Source organism: Dryobates pubescens, chromosome Z, assembly GCF_014839835.1.
Source record: "Dryobates pubescens isolate bDryPub1 chromosome Z, bDryPub1.pri, whole genome shotgun sequence".
NCBI lineage: Eukaryota > Metazoa > Chordata > Aves > Piciformes > Picidae > Dryobates > Dryobates pubescens.
The window spans coordinates 48,696,792-48,720,147 of NC_071657.1; the positions used below are offsets into that span (position 1 = coordinate 48,696,792).

General features: G+C 40.7%; 1 protein-coding gene across 1 annotated transcript in view; it reads left to right on the forward strand.

Annotated features, from left to right (window-relative positions):
* FREM1 (FRAS1 related extracellular matrix 1) overlaps positions 1-23,356 on the forward strand; it is a 61,758-nt gene that overhangs the window by 34,529 nt on the left and 3,873 nt on the right. The window contains 12 exon segments of the mRNA XM_009904586.2: positions 94-289; positions 697-961; positions 7,109-7,523; positions 8,780-8,981; positions 9,421-9,565; positions 11,765-11,894; positions 13,277-13,349; positions 14,283-14,432; positions 18,279-18,517; positions 19,225-19,272; positions 19,559-19,741; positions 20,127-20,242. Of these exon segments, the coding sequence (XP_009902888.2) occupies positions 94-289; positions 697-961; positions 7,109-7,523; positions 8,780-8,981; positions 9,421-9,565; positions 11,765-11,894; positions 13,277-13,349; positions 14,283-14,432; positions 18,279-18,517; positions 19,225-19,272; positions 19,559-19,741; positions 20,127-20,242 (2,162 nt within the window).

Below are 23,356 nucleotides of genomic sequence, written 5' to 3' on the forward strand. Positions count from 1 at the left end.
CTGCCACTAACAGTCTGCATAACTACATAAAAAAGAATTAACTGGGGAGGATGCATGAGAAACTGCTTAAAGAAGGATATTTATTCTTTCTAGGTAGGCCAAGGCTGGATAATTCTCCAAACTGGAATGAAGTGCACTCAGGAAGAACTGGATATGAACCTTGTGAGATATGTCCATACAGGCGCTATAGGATCCAAGAACCAAGACAGTTTCACATTTCATCTGTGGGATGGGAACAACAGGTCACCAGCTTCAGATTTCTACATAAATATCAAAGACATGGAAAAGGGTAAATATCTACCAGACTTGTAATTTTACAGTGCTTTGTGAAACATAGATGATCTGAGTATATGTTGTGATCCTTCCCTAAGCACTATATAGGCCCTGGACAAGTCTCTCTGCAGATTGCAAAATTGGGCCAAGGGTTCAGAGAGGTTGTGCTGTCTCCATCCTTGGCAGTTTTTAAAGCCCTGATGGGATAAAGACCTGTGCAACCTGGTTATGGCTAATTTCATGGTTGGCCCTGCTTTGAGCAGAAGGTTGGACTAGGAAACATCCTAAAGTCCCTTCCAGCATGAATTTCTCTACACTCCTATGATTCTTCTACTACTGGTGGCTTGCATGTGGCTAAATAATGCATGAGATCAATTTAACAATTCAAAACTACTATTTAGTGTTGTTTCAACTATCCTGCAGGAGATATTGCTGTTTTCACAAAACCCCTCAGAGTGCGGAAAGGGGGACAAGGCTACATTACAAATGATGTCCTCCTTGCACTTGATGGTACTGACAAGCCTGAGGAGCTCCTGTATGTGATAACCTCCCCACCCCTGTATGGACAAATAGAGTATGTCAGTTATCCTGGCACTCCCATTACAACCTTCAGTCAAATGGATGTAGCAAGGCATATAGTCTGTTATGTTCACAACACAAAGGCAGTCATTCCTGAAGATACATTCAGGTAAGGCAACCCCAACCCCCTAAACTTTTCCCTTTCCTTAAAAACAAGCAAACAACAGCAACATAACAAAACAAAAAACCCCAGACCAAACACACGGCATAAAACAAACCAAAAAACTCCTCAACAAAGTATTAAAAAGAGGTGGAAGGTCTGAGGGAATTCTCTATATTTATATATTAAGAGGTATTTTGACTATAATACACATTGAGTGTGACTGCTTTGGTAACAATTACTTTTTCTAACTGATGCTGAAACTGTAGCCAGAACCCCACTGACTCAATGGTACTAGCTTTAATACAATTACAGCACCCAAACATACACAGCCATTAAGGTGTAATTGGAACAGAAGTTATAAAAACTACTTTGTAGAATTTTCCTTTGGTTTCTAGCTGCAGATGGATGTGGTAAAACTGATCTATCCAGGCTCTAAATAACTACTTTCTTGTGCACTTTTATTTATTATATTCATCCAATTACAGGATTTTTGAATCTGTAAGTACTTCTTGAACAAATGGAAAAACAGTCTACTTATCTATTCTGACAACAAAATAGCTCAAATATTCATGTAGATAACTGGATTTGGGGGGTAAACCTAGTTACCTATAGGCACAGTTTAGCAGACTAATGATATTCAAGTTTGCATTCACATGGTTCTGAAGCTTCCTCTTTAATCAGCTTAGACTAGGTGCACTCCTAAGTTGAAGACCTCTTTATTTTGTTCTTAAATGAACCACCTCCCCTGCTTATAGAGCTGAATGATGTAATGAATTGTCATCAGGCAAAGACAGAGTAGGTGTATTGTTGGTCAAAGTCCGCAGGATGGTTTTGTAAATGGCAGCAAAATCAGGGGAAAAAACCAAACCTCAGAGATAAGGAAAAGGTTTCTAAAGAAACACTACCTTCTTGCTGCAATTGTCAATTTCTTCTGAGAATAGATTTTGACAGAAAATGAATTCCACTTTTCCACACTAAAATAAAAGCTTTTATTTTTTATTTCTTTTTTTGTTTGTTTACAATTAAGAAAAATGAAGGATCCAGCTCTTAAGAGCTTCAGCTCAGAAAATACATCCTTTTACACTCTTTTATGAACAGATTCATGGCATCTTCTATGATGCATGATGAAGATTCAAGAGCATGTAACATCATTCTATTTGAGAAGCCTTAGAACAAACCTTGATTGATGAGGACTAGGTTAGGGATTAGTTAAGCAATCTGGGCATCCATATATCCATGGGTCCTGATGGGATGCACCCACAGGTGCTGAGGGAGCTGGTACAAGTCATTGCTAGGCCACTCTCCCTCATCTTTGGTAAGTTGTGGGGAACAGGACAGGTGTCTGATGACTGGAGGAAAGCAAATGTCACTCCAGCCTTCAAAAAGCACAAGGAGGAACCCAGTAACAGGTCAGCCTCAACTTCATCCCTAGAAAGGTGATGGAACAACTTACTCTTGGCGCTGTTTCTGGGCATATCAAGGATAAGAGGGTCATTAGGAGCAATCAACATGTTTTTACCAAGGGGAAGTCATGTTTGACCAACCTGATAGCCTTTTATGAAGACATAACAGGTGGACAGATGATGGTAGAGCAGTGGATGTGGTTTATCTTGATCTCAGGAAAGAATTTGATGCTGTCTCCCACAGCATCCTTGCAGCTAAACTGAGGAAGTGTGGTCTGGATGATTGGGTAGGGAGGTGGATTGAGAACTGGTTGAAGAAAAGAAGTCAGAGCGTAGTGGTCAGTGGGACAGAGTCTAGTTGGAGGCTGGTATCCCTCAAGGGTCAGTGCTGAGACCAGTACTATTCAATATATTCATCAACAACCTGGATGAGAGAACAGAGAGCACTGTCAGCAAGTTTGCTGATGATAAAAAATTGGGAGGAATGGCTGACACACCTGAAGGTTGTGCTGCCATTCAGTGAGACCTGGACAGGTTGGAGAGTTGGGTGGGGATATATTTAACTAAATTCAACAAGGGCAAGGATAGAGTCTTGCACCTTGGAAAGAACAACCCAGTGTCCTGACAGACAGAAGAATGGCCATGAGCCAGCAATGTGCTCTTGTGGCCAAGAAGGCCAATGCCATTCTGGGGTGTACTAGAAGGGGTGTAGTTAGTATGTCAAGAGAGATTCTTCTTGCCCTCTACTCTGGTGAGGTCACATGGAATATTGTGTCTAGTTCTGGGGCCCCCTGTTGAAGAAGGACAGGGAACTGCTTGAAAGAGTCCAGCATAGAGCCACAAAGATGATTAAGGGAGTGGAACATCTACCTTATAAGGAAAAGTTGAGAGAAGTGGGTCTCTTTAGCTTGGAAAAGAGGAGACTAAGAGATGACCTCATTAATATTTATAAATATGTAAAGGGTGTCTGTCAGGAGGATGAAGCCAGGCTCTCCTCAGTGATGTTGAATGACAGAACAAGGGGCAATAGGTGCAAGATGGAGCACAGGAGGTTCCATACAAACATAAGAAAATTTTTTTCACTGTGTGAGTGACAGAACACTGGAACAGGCTGCCCAGAGGGAGCCTCCTTCTCTGTGGAGTCTCCTTCTCTGAAGACACTGAAAACCCACCTGGATGCAGTCCTGTGTGACCTACTCTAGGTGATTCTGCTCTGGCAGGAGGGTTGCATTAGCTGATCTTTAAAGGTCCCTTCTAATCCCTAACATTCTGTGATTCTGTCAAGCCACTGGTACATGGAGGCATAAAATAAACCACTCTATGACACCAGTGCAGGTCAAGTCACATATCGAAAGTTAAGCTAAAAGTTATTTTGGTACTTTCCTCAGTTGAGACATTTTAAAATTTCCCTTCCACTAAATTAAATGTGGTGGAGATTCTAGTTTTGTCTGGTCCACTTGTAGCAGTAAAAGTGATCAAATAATCTCTGGTGTAGATTTCTCAGTTGAGAAACAATGTGACCAAGACTAGAAGCAGCTTAGACAGGTAGTAGCTTGTAGTCATGTCAGCCCTAGGCTGGATATTGTAGGAGTGCCTCAGTATTCTGTGTCATGATATGAAACAGACCAAACAATTCTAGAGAAACTCTGCATGTGGATAAACCAAATGTCCTCTGTCTAGGCCAATGGCTAAGAACCAAACTAGAACGTCAGCCTTGTAAAAGTAGGGTTATAATGCTTTAATAAATATTGATAGTCAAACACATTTGAAAACAATAATTGGTGTTCCTTGATGTTATAATTTGGAAATGAATTTGGTTTCTGTATACATACAAATATTGTGGCAGAACATTATTATTATTTAAGCAAGGAATGGTTACATTAATTATATGGGTAATTATGAGAGGGGATTAACTGTTCAAATTCTTACTTTCCACTGAAGTATTTCCTTCAGATATAAATTCATCTGTATTGTTTGCTGATGCTGGCCTGGAAGAAAGATTTGGCAGTGCTTCTTTGGACAGATGATTTCAAGTGATTAGCAACTTGACATCAGATGCTGGCAGCAGGATACTAAAAGAACATGCTAATGCCCTCCATTTTGACATGCCGGCTTGATTTTGTAATGAGCTGGCACTATTTATGATTCCATCCTTATTTTTTAAATGCCAGGACAGATGGTAGGTCCTATAGCCAACTCTGTTGCCATCAAACTGCAGAAAGCATGAAATGCTGGTAATGGTGAAATCAAACCATGCAACATGTCCTCCTAACTGTGCCTGAGTGTTGTCCCCTAAATTTTAGCAGAGTGCTCTCCATTCCTAAGGAAAAGATGAAGCAGCCATAAACCAGAAATAAACAACCCAAATTTCCTAAAATGTAGAAAAAAGGGATCTCTTTGACACAGGCAGCTTCATCACCTGTGAAATGAAGTGGTGTACAACTTCTGCATCATAAATTTCAGACTGATGTATTAAAAAAAAAAAAAAAGAGTCTGGCATTCTGTAGAAGACTGGATGAATTTTCAGTTGCATTGAACTGAAGTGATCTAAATCTTTCACTTAAAATATTGTTTAAACATCACTCAATGGAGTTTATATCTATCAAAAGGACCAGAGGAAACTTACTTTTGCTACCATCTTCCAGACTTTTTGAGAGATGGTTAAGATCTTGACTGAACATGTTTTGCCTTATTTTCCCCATTCACATAGTGTTTATCATTATCATTCTAGTTCTGTACTTGATTTCAGCTAGATTACTAAAGTAAAACCCTTTTACCACTGGCACAATAGCACTAGGTCAGTGCAGACAGATGTCTCTAGGTTCCCAGATGGGAATACCGTCCTCAGTAAACATATTTCTAACTGCTATATGGCCTCTGGTCTGCTTATGCTCATTCCCATCTGTTTCATGGAACACTGCCATGAAACAAGTTGATCAAACCCTAGTCATCCAGCATTGGTGAAGGCAGCAAGGAGTTTGAGATGGACAGTCTGTGTTACACAGTAAGCTACTTTATGACCTACTGAAGGTCACTTACATTTGAGGCCTGCAACAATAAGCCAGGTTCTGACTCTAACTGCTTAAATACTTTGAGGTCTTCAGTCAAGAGAGAAAGAGGAGGCATGGAACATGAACATTAACCAGTTCCCATTCATTTATGCATGGTAAAAAGTATGCTAGGTGGAAAGAGTCAGAGAAGCTGGCCCTCATAGTGTCTGAAACAACTGTCCAGTGGTACTGTCCCATAGAAGATTAACTGCATAACTGTAACTGTATGACTACAAGAAAGCTGGTGAGGGACTTTTTATGGTGTCAGGTAATGATACAACTAAGGGGAATGGAACAAAACCTAGAAGTGGGTCGATTCAGATTGGATGTTAGGAAGAAATTCTTCACCATGAGGGTGGTGACACACTGGAAAAGCTTTCCCAGAGAGGTTGTAGAAGCCCCATCCCCAGAGGCTTTTAAGGCCAGGCTGAATGTGGCTCTGAGCAACCTGATCTAGTGTGAGGTGATCCTGTCCATGGCAGGGGGGGTTGGAACTAGATGATCCTTGAGGTTCCTTCCAACCCTAACAATTTTATGACTCTATGTGATTCTATTCTGCAATATGAAAGGTCATAGTGACATAGTGATTAGACATGAAGGATCATGAGACACTTTCAAAATCATTCATCCTTTCAGACACCTGCAGAAGTTTTTGTTACAGGCATGACAAAGTACAATGTAATTGGTTTCAGAAAAAATACTTAAGTGATAATCTTAACAATGAAAGGTAGGATTGTGTGACAAAAGCCCATATGCAGCTGGTAGGCTTTCAACCTTTGTTTTTCTCCTGTTTAAGCAACTGTAGAGCCTAATCAAATTCTTACTATATCTAGTGATATAACATTGCTTGTGAGAGAACTGTAAGAAACTATGCTTCTGTTAAAATAAATTCCCAGCATGGAATAAGAACTTTGCAGATCTGATTCTTTGATAAATACACAGTATGGTTATTTAGATTTTTAAAATTACCCTAGTGACTTTTATACTTCTGTACAGTATCTCTCACAGAATCTTTGTATTTCAGAGAAACCTTAATTAAATTTTGTAAACAAGCACACATTGGTTCCTCTGAATACACAGAAATCTACCAATACATTCACTGCCTAAACAAACCTCTACAGTGAGATGAGGATGGATCTCTTTTAAGCTTGCTTTTTTAGAGAGGTTTGAAACTTTGGAGTGCAAAAGGCTTGAAAGTGTGAACAGAAAAGAAGCATTGTCCAGGCAGATCATGCACGTTATACATCTGTTTCTGTAAGCTGTAGAAAAACCCAGCACATCCACTGGTAGTTGCCACTGCAACATAATCAAGTGAAGATATACTTAAGGATGTGTAAAATGTGTGACAGAGGATGCAACAAAATCTCCAGCCAGACCACCATTTTAGCTCTGCTTCAGGATCTGCAGTAGACCAGCCCTGTTATGACTGAGGGGTACATCCTCAAAGCCATTTCTCTGGCTTATACTCAGATTCCTGCAGATGCATTGCAAATTTTGCCTTATACCTGGCCATCAGTTTTCATGCTTTTGAATTATACACCCACTCCACTCACAGTCTGCTTTTGAGCGCAGACCAGCTCCACTACTTTTACAGTATCAGCACAGGCAAGGCCTGTAGTAAAGGTATATATTATCATTTCATTTCAGTACATGGTGAATCAAGAACACATGTTGAAGACTACCTTGCCTCTCTTTGTCAGATTCATCATCAGCAATGGACTGAGGACTAAGCACGGGACATTCATGATCTTCTTCGAGGCAATTGACCAAGCTTTGCCCACATTATCTAGGAACATGGGGTTAAGATTAGTGGAAGGCGCTATGGTACTCCTTTCTCCTGATGTCCTGCAGCTTTCAGATCCAGACACTGCCAAAGAAAATCTTACCTTCCTCTTGGCTCAGTTTCCCCAACATGGTAATCTCTATTATCAAGGGGCTGTGCTATTGCAGTACAATTTCACCCAGCAAGACGTGGACAACAGGAATGTTGCATACAAGCACAGAGGTGGGAGTTCCCAGACTGACAGATTTACATTTGTTGCAACAGACAGGATGAATCAAGGTTTCATCGTGAATGGAAGGGTGCAGATCCAGCCAGTAGCATTCACCATTCAGGCAAGTGTGACCACAGGCTTGTTTAAGGTGGAAAATGTAGTAATTTTAATGAGAAATGGTAACTGCTGCAGTCTATGATTTAATTAAGGTATTTATAATCTAAAATGTTTGCTTTCTGTGTTCTATGAATAATTAACCTGGAGCACTAACTACCTGCCACAATGAATTATTCAGACACTGGATTTTACATGGGCAAAGAGAGAGACTGTATTTAAGAGAAGAAAGACATAACTGCTTACATAAATAGAAGTAAATATATTTCTAGTTTACATACAAATCTCAAACCCTAAAGTAGAGCCCAGCCACGAGGAGGAATGGACTTTCTCCTGCTCTGCTTTCCCACTGCATACCTGTACCATTGATCTGCATGTGAGGGATAGTAGGATGACTGTTGATCTTTGTGTCACAATAATCTTGAATTGCAGCCACTTTGCTCCCACAATTGGGCAACTTGCCTTCCTTCTTATAGCCTTTGTAAGATGTCTGCTCTGCTTCTTCCTTCTGTTATGTTCACTTCTCATTTCTCTAATTTTCAAGTTCCTCTCATTGTGACATAGACTCAGATGCCTTTGCTGTCATTTATTATATGTGTCTATCTGACATATTTCAATACAGAGCAGGCTGTTTGCTTTTTATGTTAATATTCTGTATGTATCAAAACATTGATATAGTGAAGAGGCTTCTAACCTATCCCAATGACCAAATTTAAAGTTACATGTTGAGCAAGGATTGTCATTTCAGCAGAAGATAGATATGGGCAGCAGCAACAACTGTTGTGGAGTGCTAGACAAGTCATCGGAAGTTGTGAAGGAGAGCACAGATTGAGGAGAAACATTGGCCAGCTCTACCAATATGATTGTCATAATCCTTAGGTTTATATGGTTACTATTGTAAAACTTTACTGGAATTTTTACTACATACAAGGGGAGAAAAAGGAAAAAAGAAAAAGACGAAGTAAAAAAAAAGGACCATGGGGGAGTGCATGTGTGTCACGATGGGTGGGGGTACAAAGAATTGGTGTTGGCCTCCTCAGTGTGCTGTATACTGCTACGTGCAGCAAGCAGCTGGGCACTCTGGGCCTGGAAACCTCACACGAGAAGCAGTATTCAACTGGAGATCAGATTTTTTTCTGGAGCAGACTGTGAGTCAAAGTGGCTATTGCCACCTTGAGCAGGCTACTGTGCTTTGGGCAAAAGAAGGACAGAGAATACCCTGATGCTGTAAAATGACTATACATTTCTCTAACTTTGATTTAGGTGGATCATTTGGAAAAAACGGCACCAAAAATTATTGATCTCCGTTGCTTTTCTGATGTGGAACTACTGAAGAATGGCAATTATGGGATCTATATTACTGCCAGATCTCTGAAGGCATCTGACCCCAATACAGAAGATGACAAAATAATTTTTAAGATTTTACAAGGTCCTTATTATGGCTACCTGGAAAATGTAACAACAGGTGCTGTCTTCTATAATCTCTGTATTTTGGAAGATACTATCCCAGATCCCAAATCCTACCCTGTGAATATTTGCTTGTAAGAGGAAACCAACATTTCTCAGTAAACTTTGGGCAAGGTGCCAGTGTAGTAAGAAAGACTTTACACTAAACCTTGAGTCTCATGTTCATCATGAACCCCCCAAAACTTTGAGATGATTATTACTAGCTGCCATTGAGAAATTATTTTTTGTTTCTGTCAAGAAAAAAAAAAAGAACTTGATAAACATGTCAAGAAACTGGATAGGCTTATAATGAGCTGAGATATGGCTGTTTAGCTATAAACCCAAGTTTCTGTAAGTTCAGATTTTCTAAGTGTTCAACAAACCACAATTTTCAAACAATCCATATATGGCTCTTAATAAGATTTTTAATCTACCTGAATGTTTCTCTTCTTTCACAGGTGGACTTATTCAGGAAACATTTAGCCAGAAGGATTTAAACAACAAAGTCATACTTTATGTCATCAATCCATTGCAGGAAGTGAACTCGGACAACCTGGAGTTTCAGGTCACAGATGCCAGTGGAAATGCTGCGATGCCCCAAAGGTAGCCCTACTGCAGTGCATTGTGAGCTCCACGCCCAAGGGCAGATATACCTGAGCTGAGCTTCAAGCCACAGAGATGTGAACAGAACTGTAATTCAAACTGCCATTTCTTTTTTTGAAGATAGACATGGTTTCTGTTGCCTTCAGGGAATAACATACAAAGGGCAAGCTATAGGTTAGATTTGGGCACAGTTCTCATAGGCCTTCAGGGCCTCAGAGGAAAACTTTATGGAGTTTTCTCTAACTGGCAGTTGGGCATTTGGGAATCTGACATTCTGGGTGCTGAAGAACAGGGCTGATGGTCCAGCAGCTGGAAGTGACTCAACATGATGCTGAAATTTTTTTTCACAGACTTGAGATAGTGATGGAAGGGATGCCTTCAAGCAGTAAAAGCCATGGGAACTATGTTTCTACAAAAAAGCACTGAAATAAGGTGGAGAGCATGCATGAAAATTTTTTGTCATCCACTGTCAAAACTTGTATTAGGCACATTATTGAAGTTTCCTTGTGGCGTGTAAGTGTCATGTACTGAGCTATCTGGATTATGTACTGATAGACTGGGCCATCATCTGAACTGTGCTTTGATGATAATGGCCAAAAGTACGAGTAGTTCTATAGCAGGGGCAACAATTACCTTTATTTCTGAAAACGGAGATGAATCTTCAACCAATTTATTTAACCACAAACAAACGAGGAAAATAGCCAGTGCTATAGCCAATGCTATTTTCCTGGGCTAAACTGGTCATGGATACAGCAGGACTCATGGTGGGGGAAAACCAGTGGCAAGCTGGCTCCAAGTGCCAGGTTCCTCTGCAGAGCAGTGTCTTACACAATGCAGAGATGATAGAGACTGAGCACAGCCAGATACAGGTTTCAGCAGTTATGCACTGTGCCAAAAGATGTCCCCATGCACAAAGCGATGTCCCCTGAACACTTCCCAGATGCGGTGTACTGGAACTAAGATACACCATTAAAACCACCATTAAAACACTGCCACTCCTCATGGGAAAGTGTGGCTTCTTTTATATAAATAGCAACACATAACATAGCTTTAAAAACAGAGCAAAGAGAACACAATTTTTGTATGGAAAATAGGATTTTCAGGGAAGTAGAATTTCTCTGTTAGCTCCACTGGACCTCAGAATTAAGGGGAATTTTATTTCTAAGAAAAAATATAATATTTTTAATAAAGGCTTGTGAGGGTTTGAATTATTTACTTTTAAAAAAAAAAAAATTATCACCTGATAGTCATTTGTTCAAAATACAAGTTTGATTTGCAGTCCAGTTTTTATCTGAATGCTGCTGAACTACTTAGCAAAAATAAAGCAGATCACCTTCTAAATTAGTTGCCCACAAAATGAGCATCAGAGGATATAGGAGGACAGAAAAAAACTTCCACTGGTGTTAGTCAACCCTGAAAGGTCTGTAAGTTTATCTTAGAACAGTTCGAAATATTTTTTAAGTAGGACAGCTCATTTTCTTTCTTTACACTCTTTTTCATTCCACTTTTGACTCTCACTAATTTTACTCTTGACTCTAATTTTTATCACAGCCTTAAAAAATGTGAGATCTTTATTTGCTACCCTGTGCAGCATGCAGTCCTCTGAGGTTTGGTCACATTCCCTATAAACAGCTCTAAAATTCAGTGTATAAGACTCCTGGACTCTGCTACTACTGTAGCTGAAAAGAATAGTAAGCAAGAGTATTAAAATAAGGAGTGTGGAGGGAGAGGTTGCACAGAGGTGGTGAAACTCTGGAGCACGTGGTGAGGAGGAGAGTTAAGAGGGCAGATGAAGGACGCTGGTAAGAAAGCAGGGTATTAAAGAGAAAATACCGGAAAATGAAACAAAAACTACAGGGTTAAAGAGAACTGGGATGAAACAGTAACAGCTTGTCTTGGCCTGTTTGGTGCTATGGACAAACTCTGGTCTTCTCAAAGTTGCTGCAGAACTCCCCTGGTTCAGGCGTGGTTTGGTGTAGACCAGGGCTTGACTGGAAGATGTATTAAGCACCTCTCCTTCTTCCTAATCAGTAAAATCACACAACTATGTTGATTTGGAAACAAAGACCCAGTATGTGTACTGGTTAAATCAGCAGTCAGGAAAGCAGCGCCTCATCACTGAACCTCAGAACAGCAGAGGGTGGTGGCAGCTGGGGAGATGGCTTTGCTTCACTGGGAGTTTTCTCTCTTCTCCTGCAGGCTGGAGATGCAGTGGTCTCGGATTGAAATGCAACAGACTGAATACGAAGTGTGTGAGAGCATGGGAAGGGTGTTTCTGTACATCACCAGGGCAGGACACTCTGCAGAGTCTGCCTTTGTTACTGTGAAGGTAAAGCTAAGAGGCAAGCCTCTAAGCAGAAACTTAATAATTAGTGGAGCTCATTAATTTCTTCCTCAGACTTAGAAGGTATCTCATCAAATGGGCTGTGCAATTCAAACCAAACTGCCAGGACATTGTCCTTGCTAATACAGATGGTTGAAAAATTTCTGACAAAACTTTCTGAGTTTTAAGTATCAATGTTCATTAACTGAAACGAGAATGTTTTTGAGCAGTGTTGCAGTTTTGATAACCTCTGGAGACAGAGCAGGCAGTTTTCTTACACACTATGCACAGAAGTTGGGTTGCCAGGATTGCCAGTCCAAGCTTTGGGCAACCAGGATCTTTGATACTTTTTGTTTTCTTGCTTAAGCTGGATGAGCCCAGAAGCTTCAACTCCAAGCCATGTTATCTGTCCCCATTTGTACTGCCACTGTCATTAGCCTACATGAAAGCCTAAGGAACCCCTTATGTCTTCAGCAATAGTGTCTGTCTTATATTTTAAAAGATTAGACTGACAGCTGCAGGTTATGATTTTGTAAAATGTATTTTGTGAAGCCTGCCTTCATAAACGTTGTCTTCCCTTGTAAAATGGAAATTTGGGAGTTTTACCAGCTCCCTTTACTGGAAAAATAATAAAAGTTCCTTTGTAATTTCTCAGGATTATAGCCCTAACTTGAAAGATAGTTTTGATTTTTCTTCTGTGTAAGTCAGTAGAAATTTTGCTACTGACTTAACCAGGGGCCATCCTGCCCAGTCCTTCACAGACTCCACAGACAATATTCTGGTTGTCACTTGGCTAAAAAGACTATTAAAACTGATCACAGCACCTAGAATGCAGCATGGAAACTGGTGTTCTCTGCCATTCTCCTAGGAATTTTCAGGGAGTTGCTGGAGTCCCTATAATTAGGTATGTAGGGGTTCATGGCTATCTCAGCAAGACTTTGGGACTGACAGACAAATCTATATGCAAATGTTTCTTCCAAGACCTCACAAAGGGCTAAATAGGTAAGCATGACCATACTGTTGCTGGTCTTCTGGGATGCTATGATGCACCTTCACAGGAGCCAAGTATGGCTGAGTCTCCAGGGGTGGTAAACAGCTGTGGTACCTGAGGCTGTGATGTAGCAATTTGAGAGTGGAGAAGGCAAAATATTTCTTTTATTATGATTTTGAAACCATGGGCAAGGACAGAATAACAGAATCACAAGATTAGTTCTTTAGAACTTTATCCTTTTTTTTTTTTTTTCTCCCTTCAGACTAAGCATGTGCATGGGTTGAAATACTTTTAGAGACTTTATGGAGAGGCACACAGGAGCTTCAGCATGCATCAGAATGCAGTGATTTGGTAAAATAGATCACAGCATGGCATTTACTGTTTGATTTCTCATTAGGTCAATGAAATATCTGCTGTTATGGGAAAGGACTTTACAGTGACTCCCTCCAAGCTTGTTCAGTTTGACCCAGGTATGAACCAGCACACTGAATAATTTTAAAATTAATTCACTGATTTTGAAAGTGTAAACTCTCATTTTTGACAGTGAAACCTATTATCTACCTGCAGCTAGAGGAGCTGAACAGGATTACAGACCTGGGCTCATTTTTCTGGAAGTGCAGTGGGTTTCCTTTGTGAATTAGCATCCTTAGTACTTAGGTTGGGATGGCATCTGGTCCCTTACATCAGATAGAATATCAGAAATGAGGAAATGATATCTCATAATCTTCCTATAGCTAGATTGGAGGAGACTTGTCCTAAGATGAGCTGTGAGGTGCTTTAAAGATTTAAGGCATAACTAGTAAAGGGTGCTGGACAAATTTAGACAAAAATGAATGCAACTTAAGTTATGCAATGCATTCATGACCAGAAAGCTGCAAAACAACCTGCAAGTTGTCACACTTCATCTCTGCTTGCACTATAATCAGAGTGCTCTGACCTTGACTGAGGCTGTGAATGTCACAAAATGGTAGTGACTGTATTATCAAAAGGAGCCTGATTTTGTCTTCAAGCATAAAGTCTGCCTAAAATTTTGCACTTCAGTCCAAGATAGTCTGATTCATTCACAGGTATTTTAAAAACTGTTCAAGACAATTTTCAATATAAAAAGCATAATAAAAAAATTTCTCTTGACAACCACAAGGGAAGTCCTAGATCTGTACACTGTAATGTAATTTTGCACATCTACAGCAGCTTTGTTACAGTGTGTGCACTTGAACTGAATCATTGTTGTCCAGGAACAAATTTGAACTTAACGTTTTTTGGGAGAGCAGCTGGAGTCTAGTCAGTTAGTAGTACAACAGCATATGCCAGCTATTCCATTCTACCTGTAGACATGCTAATGAATATATTTCTTTGACATTCCAATTGATTCAAAAGCACTTAAAGATGTTTATTTCTGTTAGGAATGTCAACCAAGACATGGAGTATAGCAATTTCCTGTGATGGATTGCAGGAAGGTGAAGAAGTATTTGAAGTAGTTCTGAACTCTCCTGTGAATGCTGTTCTTGGCACCCGTACAAAAGCTGTAGTGAAAATTTTGGACTCAACAGGAGGTACTCTCTTTCAATCTTAATCATTAAGAGCATGGGAAAATCTTGGTTTAGTAGATACTTATCTTCAGCCATGAGTTGTTCCTAATACTCACCTTCAAATCAAAATGCTTAACTTCTTTTTAGAGAAAACAAGAGAAAACAAGATGGACACTTGCAAAACTATTATGCACATAGCTATATGCATCCTTCTAGGAAACACAGCATGGAGTACAAACAAGTAAAAAATGAGAGCAACAAGTACAAAATGAGAAGGGTGCAAGGAAAGAAACCACTTCTCATAACAACATGAGGCCAGTTCTCACTTATTAAAGTAGGAAAAAATTATTTCAGGCCCATTAGAATTCCCTGCCCCCCTTTTTTCCCCACAGTTTCACAGCTCCTATACACCTATGAAAAAAATTCATTTTCTTCTCAACACCCCTCCCAACAATCTAACAACTAAACCCAGCTCTTAGCAATACATTTCCTATTACTTAACACAGTCCACAACATTACAGTACACAGCAGTGGTTGTGACAGTTTAGCCTTTTATGTCTGCCTATTTTTCAGTGATGAAATGTGGTTTGTCTAAAATCGCACCAAAAAAAGAAGCCACTGCAGAAAAATAGAAATAACTATGAAAGCAACTGAGTTACAGAATCACAGACTCACAGAAATATTCAGATTGGAAAATATCACCAAGTCCAACCAACAAACCTACTCTACAAACTTCACCCCTAAACCATATCCCCAAGCACCGCATCTGAACAGCCTTTACACACATCCAGGGTTGGTGACTCAACCACCTCCCTGGGCAGCACATTCCAATGCCTGACCACTCTTTCTGTGAAAAAATGTTTCCTAATGTCCATTCTAAACCTACCCAGTTGCAGCTTGAGGCCTTTCCGTCTTGTATCATTAATTACCTGTGAGAAGAGGCCAGCAATGAGAGCAATGAGGTCTCCCCTCAGCCTCCTCTTTTTACAACTAAACAGCCCCAGCTCCTTCAGTTGCTCTTTGTGAGGTTTATTCTTCAGGCCCTTCACCAGCTTTGTTGTCCTTCTCTGCACTTGCTCCAGCACCTCCACATCTCTCTTGTATTGAGGTGCCAAAACTGAACACAATACTCGAGGTGTGGCCTAACCAGCAACAAAAACAAGGGGACAATCACCTCCTTACTCCTGCTGGACACAGCATTTCTAACACAAATCAAGATGTCATTGGCTTTCTTAGCCACCTGGGCACACTGCTTGCTCATATGCAGTGGCTTATCAATTAGAACCCCAAGGTCCCTTTCTGCTAGACAGCTTTCCAGACACACTTCCCCAAACATGAATCCTCTGAAATCTGAAGAGTTAGGGTTTTTTTTCCTGGTCCTTACAGAAACAATATTTTCAATGTATATTGCAATGAATTTGACTTCATTAAAACAATTAAAATATCAGATCTATTTTCTCTTTAACATTCATAACGTAATCAGGAGTTAATCAGCACAAGTGGTTTGTAGGCAGAATAGAATAGAATAGAATAGAATAGAATAGAATAGAATAGAATAGAATAGAATAGAATAGAATAAACCAGGTTGGAAGAGACCTTCAAGATCATCATGTCCAACCTATCATCCAACACCACCTAATCAACTAAACCATGCAACCAAGCATCCTGTCAACCCTCGCCCTGAACACCCCCAGCGACGGCGACCCCACCACCTCCTCAGGCAGCCCATTCCAATGGGCAATCACTCTCTCTGTGTAAAACTTCCTCCTAACCTCCAGCCTAAACCTCCCCTGACACAGCCTGAGATTGTGTCCTCTTTTTCTGGTACTGGTTGCCTGGGAGAAGAGGTTAACCCCTGCCTGACTACAACCTCCCTTCAAGTAGTTGTAGAGAGCAATAAGGTCACCCCTGAGTCTCCTCTTCTCCAGGCTAAGCAACCTCAGCTCCCTCAGTCTCTCCTCATAGGGCTTGTGTTCTAAGCCCCTCACCAACTTTGTTGCCCTTCTCTGGACATGCTCCAGCAAGTCAACATCCTTCCTAAACTGAGGAGCCCAGAACTGGACACAGTACTTGAGGTGCAGCCTAACCAGTGCAGTGTACAGGGGCAGAATGACCTCCCTGCTCCTGCTGGCCACACTGTTCCTGATGCAGGCCAGGATGCCATTGGCCCTCCTGGCTGCCTGGACACACTGCAGGCTCATGTTCAGCTTACCATCAACCATCACCCCCAGGTCCCTCTCCACCTGGCTGCTTTTCAGCCACTCTGACCCCAGCCTGTAGCACTGCATGGGGTTGTTGTGGCCAATGTGCAGAACCCGGCACTTGGATGTGTTAAATCTCATGCCGTTGGATTCTGCCCATCTGTCCAGCCTGTTGAGGTCCCTCTGCAGAGCCTTCCGACCCTCCAGCAGATCAACTCCTGCCCTCAGCTTGGTGTCATCAACAAATTTACTGATGATGGACTCAATGCCCTCATCCAGATCATCAATAAAGATGTTAAAGAGCACAGGGCCCAGCACTGATCCCTGGGGCACACCACTGGTGCCTGGCTGCCAGCTGGATGTGGCACCATTCACCACCACTCTCTGGGCTCGGCCCTCCAGCCAGTTCCTAACCCATCGCAGTGTGCTCCCATCCAAGCCATGGGCTGACAGCTTGGCCAGGAGTTTGCTGTGGGGGACGGTGTCAAAGGCCTTGATGAGGTCCAGGTAGACTACATCCAATAGTGTACTGGATTTCTGAAGAGAAAATTGCCTGGGCATCAACATTAGATAAAGAATGTTGTTTGTCCATGATCAAAAAACAGCACTCCAATCCCCAACTTATGCATGAAAAGAGGCGCTTTTGGCAGATGCTTGGCTGGCATTTTGGTCTGAGGGTAGACCAGATGCATTATGTATAAAAACATATATAGACTGGACTAGACTAGACTAGACTAGACTAGACTAGACTAGAATTAACCAGGTTGGAAAAGACCTTCAAGATCATCAAGTCCAACCTATCACCCAACACCATCTAATCAACCAAACCATGGCACCAAGTGCCTCATCCAGTCTCCTCTTAAACACCTCCAGTGATGGTGACACCACCATCTCCGTGGGCAACCCATTCCAATGGCCAGTAGCACATGACCTACAAGGAGCATCTGAGGGAGCTGGAATTGTTTACTCTGGAGAATAGGAGGCTGAGGGAAGACCTCATCACTCTCTACAACTACCTGAAGGGAGGTCAGAGCAAGGAGGGAGTCAGCCTCTTCTTGATAACAAGTGACAGGATAAGAGGAAATGGTTTCAAGATGTGTCAGGGGAGGTTTAGGCTGGAGATTAGGAAATACTTCTTCAAGTTGTCAAACTTTGGAATGGTCTGCCCAGGCCCAGCTCATTCCAATGGCCAATCACTCTTTCTGTGAAGAACTTCCTAACATGCAGCCTAAACCTTCCCCAGTGCAGGCTGAGACTGTCTCCTCTTGTTCTGACGCTGGTTACCTAGGAGAAGAGACCAACCCCCACCTGCCTACAACCTCCCTTCAGGTATTTGTAGACAGCAATAAAGTCTCCTCTGAGCCTCTTCTTCTCCAGGTTAAGTGACCCTAGATCACTCAGCCTCTCCACACAGGGCTTGTGCTCCAATCCTCTCACCAGCTTTGTTGCCCTTCTCTGGACACATTCCAGCAACTCATAGGTAGCAGTTGCAGTCATAATCGCAGCAAACTCCACAAATAGGATGACTGAACAAACAGCAAATCAATCACATCAAGTGAAAGAATCATCCAAGTTTTAATGACAAGCTGTTTGTGTACTCATGTAAACGTGACCAGTTATCTGCTCATGCAGTCAGAACTGACCATCTGCCATTTTTTTATGCTTTCAGGTCAGTGCAGCTATTCCCATTCTTCTGGCCAAAGCAAGCACAACTTTAGGGGCAAAGCCATGCTGTTTCCAGTGTCCTCAGGCTCCTCATCACCTTCCAGGCCTGCCAATGCTCACTTGGAAGGGATCCCACTGTCTTCTTCCAAAGGGATGAACGTGCATGGAGGGGAGTTGCGGCAGGAACATAGCTTGGCAAATCGGTCAAAGACCAGGCTGAGACTGACTGGAAATGGCAGAATAGTAAGACACTTATGTAGTGCAGTGATGCATTGATTTGTGACTTTATTGAGACATGATATGTTCATTTAGTTGTCATATTTTTTAGTGATCTTACCTGACCATGAAACAGCCACAAATTGAGTTTGCACTGAGCCAGACCTGAAAGCTATTTAAAAATACCAGAAGAAACCCAGAAAATATTAAAAGTCCTGATTTTGAAGATCAATATATGCAAGAGAAGAAGAAAAATAGAATTGTGAGAGGAAACATGTATCCAGTAACTTCAGCAAATATGCAGCTTGTGATCTTGTCTAAATTATAGGTCAGCTAGAAGAAAGAAGTCACTGCAGCCAGGCATATGTGTAAAAGCTGTGAATCTGGACCTGATGTTTTAAAGTTAAAAATATTGTTAACTTACACAGGGAACAGTTACTTGGAACTTCTCCATTGATTTTCTTGCTTAACTTATATTGGTTTAGTTAGGTGGTTTAGTAACATTCTACTATTGTGATCATAAAAGGTAATGCATGATTTTTAATGGCTGTTTTCAGAGGCGATCAGTTTCCATTCTGAAAGAGAAAGAACTAAACCCAAGATGTTTATCATGTTCTGCATGATTTACAACCTAGATTTTGTACTAAATCTTGCACACAATCTTGCACACAGTCTTTTTTGTTTCTACAGTGCATGATCAGGCTCATCTCATTCTGCCCTTCTACATTTTTCAGGTTCAACCTTCATCTGTATTTAGGAATGGAACTGATGTGGTTTTCAAAGTAAGAGTATTCTGAGTATTACTTACAAGTTCCTATGATTTCTTTCAGATTCTGTTTTGGTTTATTTTTGACAGGTTTATCACTTCTATGAATCCATTGTGACCAAAATTTTCCGAGTATCTTTCTTTTTCTTTAGTGTAATTTCTTCTTGTTTAGCAATAATTTGTATTATAATTTTTGGGTTGGAGGTTTGCTTGGGTTTTGGTTTATTTAAGAGTTGCTCGTATGTGCTGACCCTTTGTTTTCCCTGCCTTGTTCCCCTTGTGTGTGATATTGTGAAATGAAGTATCACGGCATGGTATCACTCCAAATAGAGGATGACACCTCAACAGCTAAAGCAAACAAGAAGGGTCAACTGTCTGCAATTAATCAATCACAACCACAGAGAAATACCGTCTCCTCTAGGAAGACAGAAATCCCACAAGCTGATAATGCAGAATTGGCATCTGAACCAAGCTCAAGACATCAGGTATGAAACCTTTTGTTTCACAGGCATTTTCACCATCTGTTTTCAGTCATGCTGTTTTCCAAAACAATTTAACACCTCTGAGTTCTGCAGCCTAACCCCTCCAATTCCAAAGCTGAGCTGAACCAATACATAGATAAAATAACAACTCAGACCTTGAAGAGTTTGCATGGCATAAAGTTTTAACACCAGACCTACTTAATCAATGTCATGTAGCTTGTTTGCTTAGTGCAATTACTTTTATTGCTGTAGCTTTATTCATATAGTTCAAAGATTACTTTCATTCTAATTCTGGAGGAACACTTCCAGCCTTCAGTCTGAGTATTAATGAACAGACCTAGATCACTGTGAACACAAGTCTGTTTTGCCTTTTCCTCTTTCATGTTAGGAAGTAGGCATGAAGAAATGTCCCTCTGGATGGAGTCATCATGAGGGCAGCTGCTACTTCCTGGTAGCGAATCACAGGGTCACCTGGAACGCTGCTGCTCAGGCTTGCAAAGAACGGTGAGAGACTTCTCCAAGTGAACGTGTTTGCTGTGCACTGTTGTTGCCCTGAGCTGAGTACTGTTCTTCATACAGATAAGTGCCACATTGGTTGTACTGCACAGTTCCCTGAAAAACAGAACAAATCCTGGGAATCATACCCAGTGGGGGACAGAAATACTATGTGTCACAAAGTTTCAGGTGGTGAGGCTATCTTATTCACAACATGAATTCCCAAAGCTGTCCACCTGCAGTGAGGATGATTTCCTAAAGGAAGAGTTTATTTGGGAAAAGAGAAACAGAGCAAAGAATCAGTTTCTGATCTTCTGTGACCCATAGCTTTCTTGGCTCTACCTTCATTCACTTAATACAGCAACAGTATGTTGACAGCTCCTGTGGTCCTCATCATATTTCTCTGAAGATGCAATTCTTCGGATTGTGTAACTACTTGGAGGTTTTAACATGAAATTTAAAAGTAAATTTCTGACTTTTGAGGATAAATGAAAGCTAATAAATAATAATAGATGTCTCAAAGTATGAGACAAATAAAAAAAACTACCAGTCTTGCACTTTGGAGACCTGCTTTCTGAGTTTGATTTCAGGAGTGATCGCTTAGACTAGAAGAAATGCTAGCCACAGTAACATAGGGCTTGCCTGAGGATCATCAATGGTCTGTACCTGAATTATGAGCACCAGGTTGAAGACCAGCCTGAACAACATGGTAGGTTTTAACAGACCTCTCCATTACTCCATGAAATAATAATCAAACCAGAGAAGAGTTAGAGATGAAAGAAACAGAATTTATTAAATAACTGGTTGAAGGACATGCAGGAAACATGAAACATGCACACGTAAACCATACCAGGTTCAGTTGTCTTGGTAACACATGAACGGAAAGCCTTGCTTCTAACACCTCCCACCCGAAGGAAGTTATTCTTTACTAAAATGTAAATGTTACCTGCTCTTGTGATTTTTGCCACACATCTCACACTATTAATTGGTTTACTTAAAATTTCAGCTCCTGGAATGTTTTTCTATCACCTGTATGTCATTTGTTATTTATTCAAACAAAACAGTAAGTTGTGAATATTATATGTGGTGTTGGATTTTTTGTTTGTTTGGGGGTTTGGGGTTTTGTGGTTGTTTTGGGGTTTTGTTTGTTTGTTTGTTTCTGGTGGGGTTTTTTGGTTGGGTTTTTTTGTGTGAGTGGTTGTTTGTTTGTTTGGTAGTTTTCTTTCCCCAAAGGCCTTCAAAATTCAAGTGATCCCTTAGGAACCTATGTCATTCTGCTGGGAATTGTTTCCCATTTCCTAAAAGAGTGTACTCCTGGTGACTCATAATATTTGTAGGTAGTAACTTCTTGCTGAAGGATATAGTGTGAACGTAAATTAAAATAAGTAACTGCAAATCAATGCCAGTCTAAAATACCTACACAAAAATTCAAGGCATATCACTGAATCCATAAGCAAATGAATGCTAGGATAGTCATGACTTCTTTCATGTCAGAGTGGTACAGCCGAAGAAAGCTTTTTTCCTGGTAATTGAAGTGATCCTGGCCTTCATCTAGAACTGATTTAAAAAAGTATGACCCCAGGCAAACACTGAAAAGTGGTACATGAAGATAATTTAATGAATTTTACTTCGCATTTTTGTCCTGATCCCCTCCTGGCAATCATCACAACCACCAACAATTGTGGTATTTCTGTTATTAATACTTCTACTCTTTACATCTAAATAGCTGGTATTTCCAACAGTTAAATACAATCAGCATGGAGGTCAATCATCAGTTTTTTTAATATATCAAATGTTAGACAGTAAATGAAAAATAGGAATTGACTTTCAGTAAATCAGCCAGTTTCATGGAAAAATAAGAATATTTTTTATTACTACAAAAATAGCATTATTCTAAACTTCTATTTAATTTTCTTGCTAGACTTTTTTCTATTATATGAACAGGAAGAAAAAGCACAAGCATTGTAAAAGTTGTTCCAGTAACAGTCTCTAATTAAGCAACCTCCTAGAAGCCCTTACAGAAAACATTGTTGTTCTGAGACAATGGACTTGAGAGAAATCTATATTAAAAAAATATATGTGTAGAGGCTGGAGAGGGTCTAGAGAAGGGCTGTGAAGATGATCAAAGGACCTGGAAGTATGCCATATGAGGAACGGCTGAGAGAATTTGATTTATTCAGCCCTGAAGACTTCAGGAACACCTTGCCACCATGGTCCGGTATTTAAATGGTGACTGCAAAGAAGATGAAGACTCCCTTTCTACAAGAAATCACATGGAAAACACATGGGTGATGGGCACAAGTTAATTCTAGGGAGATTCCTATTGGACAAAAGAGGGAAATTTTTCAGAATGAAAACAGTCAGCCATAGAAAAAAATCCCCAGGGAATTGGTGGTTTCCCCAACATGGGACAATTAAGATTCAGATGGATATGGTGTTGGGCCGTCTTGTCTACATGGTGCTTTCACCAAGAAATGATGGATCAGACAATCCTTAGGGTCTCTTCCAATCTAGTATTCTATGGATGCATGATTGCATTTGACCAAAGAAATGCTGTCAATTTATTGTGGAAGCAATTGTTGTCTGAATGAAAGTATGTGTACATGGGTTTATGTAAACTGATTCAGACTTCTAAGTGGCTTCAACGTATACTGCATCCATTTATTGAAGGTGGCATACCAGTATTTTCTTCAGTTTTCAGAGGTAGACACAAATTGTGCTTGCCTTGACATGAGCTGCTGTATGCTATGGAGATAATGTAGGTGGAAAAAAAAAATCTCAGCTAATTACAGTGAAAATCTTGCATCATTTTCAACTCTTCTCCAACACACTGGAGAGAAGGGTTGTTAAAAAACTCTAACTTTGTTTTGTTGTATGTATGAAGAGGACCCTGGCAACACAAAAAGCATCTGGGGGACATTATGGCTGAGTGATCCCAGAGCAGCCTGATTTAGCAGCAATTTTGGTGATTTATTGTCACAGTTCTTGTTTATCCCATATGATCGTGTCCTTCCCAAGGGTCAGTGCAGTAAGGCTCATTCACATGTGAGATGGGTTCGCTGCTGCCACTGAAAGGACTCTCTAATGGATAGACAGAGCCCACAGTTGTGTCTTTTGCTTTGT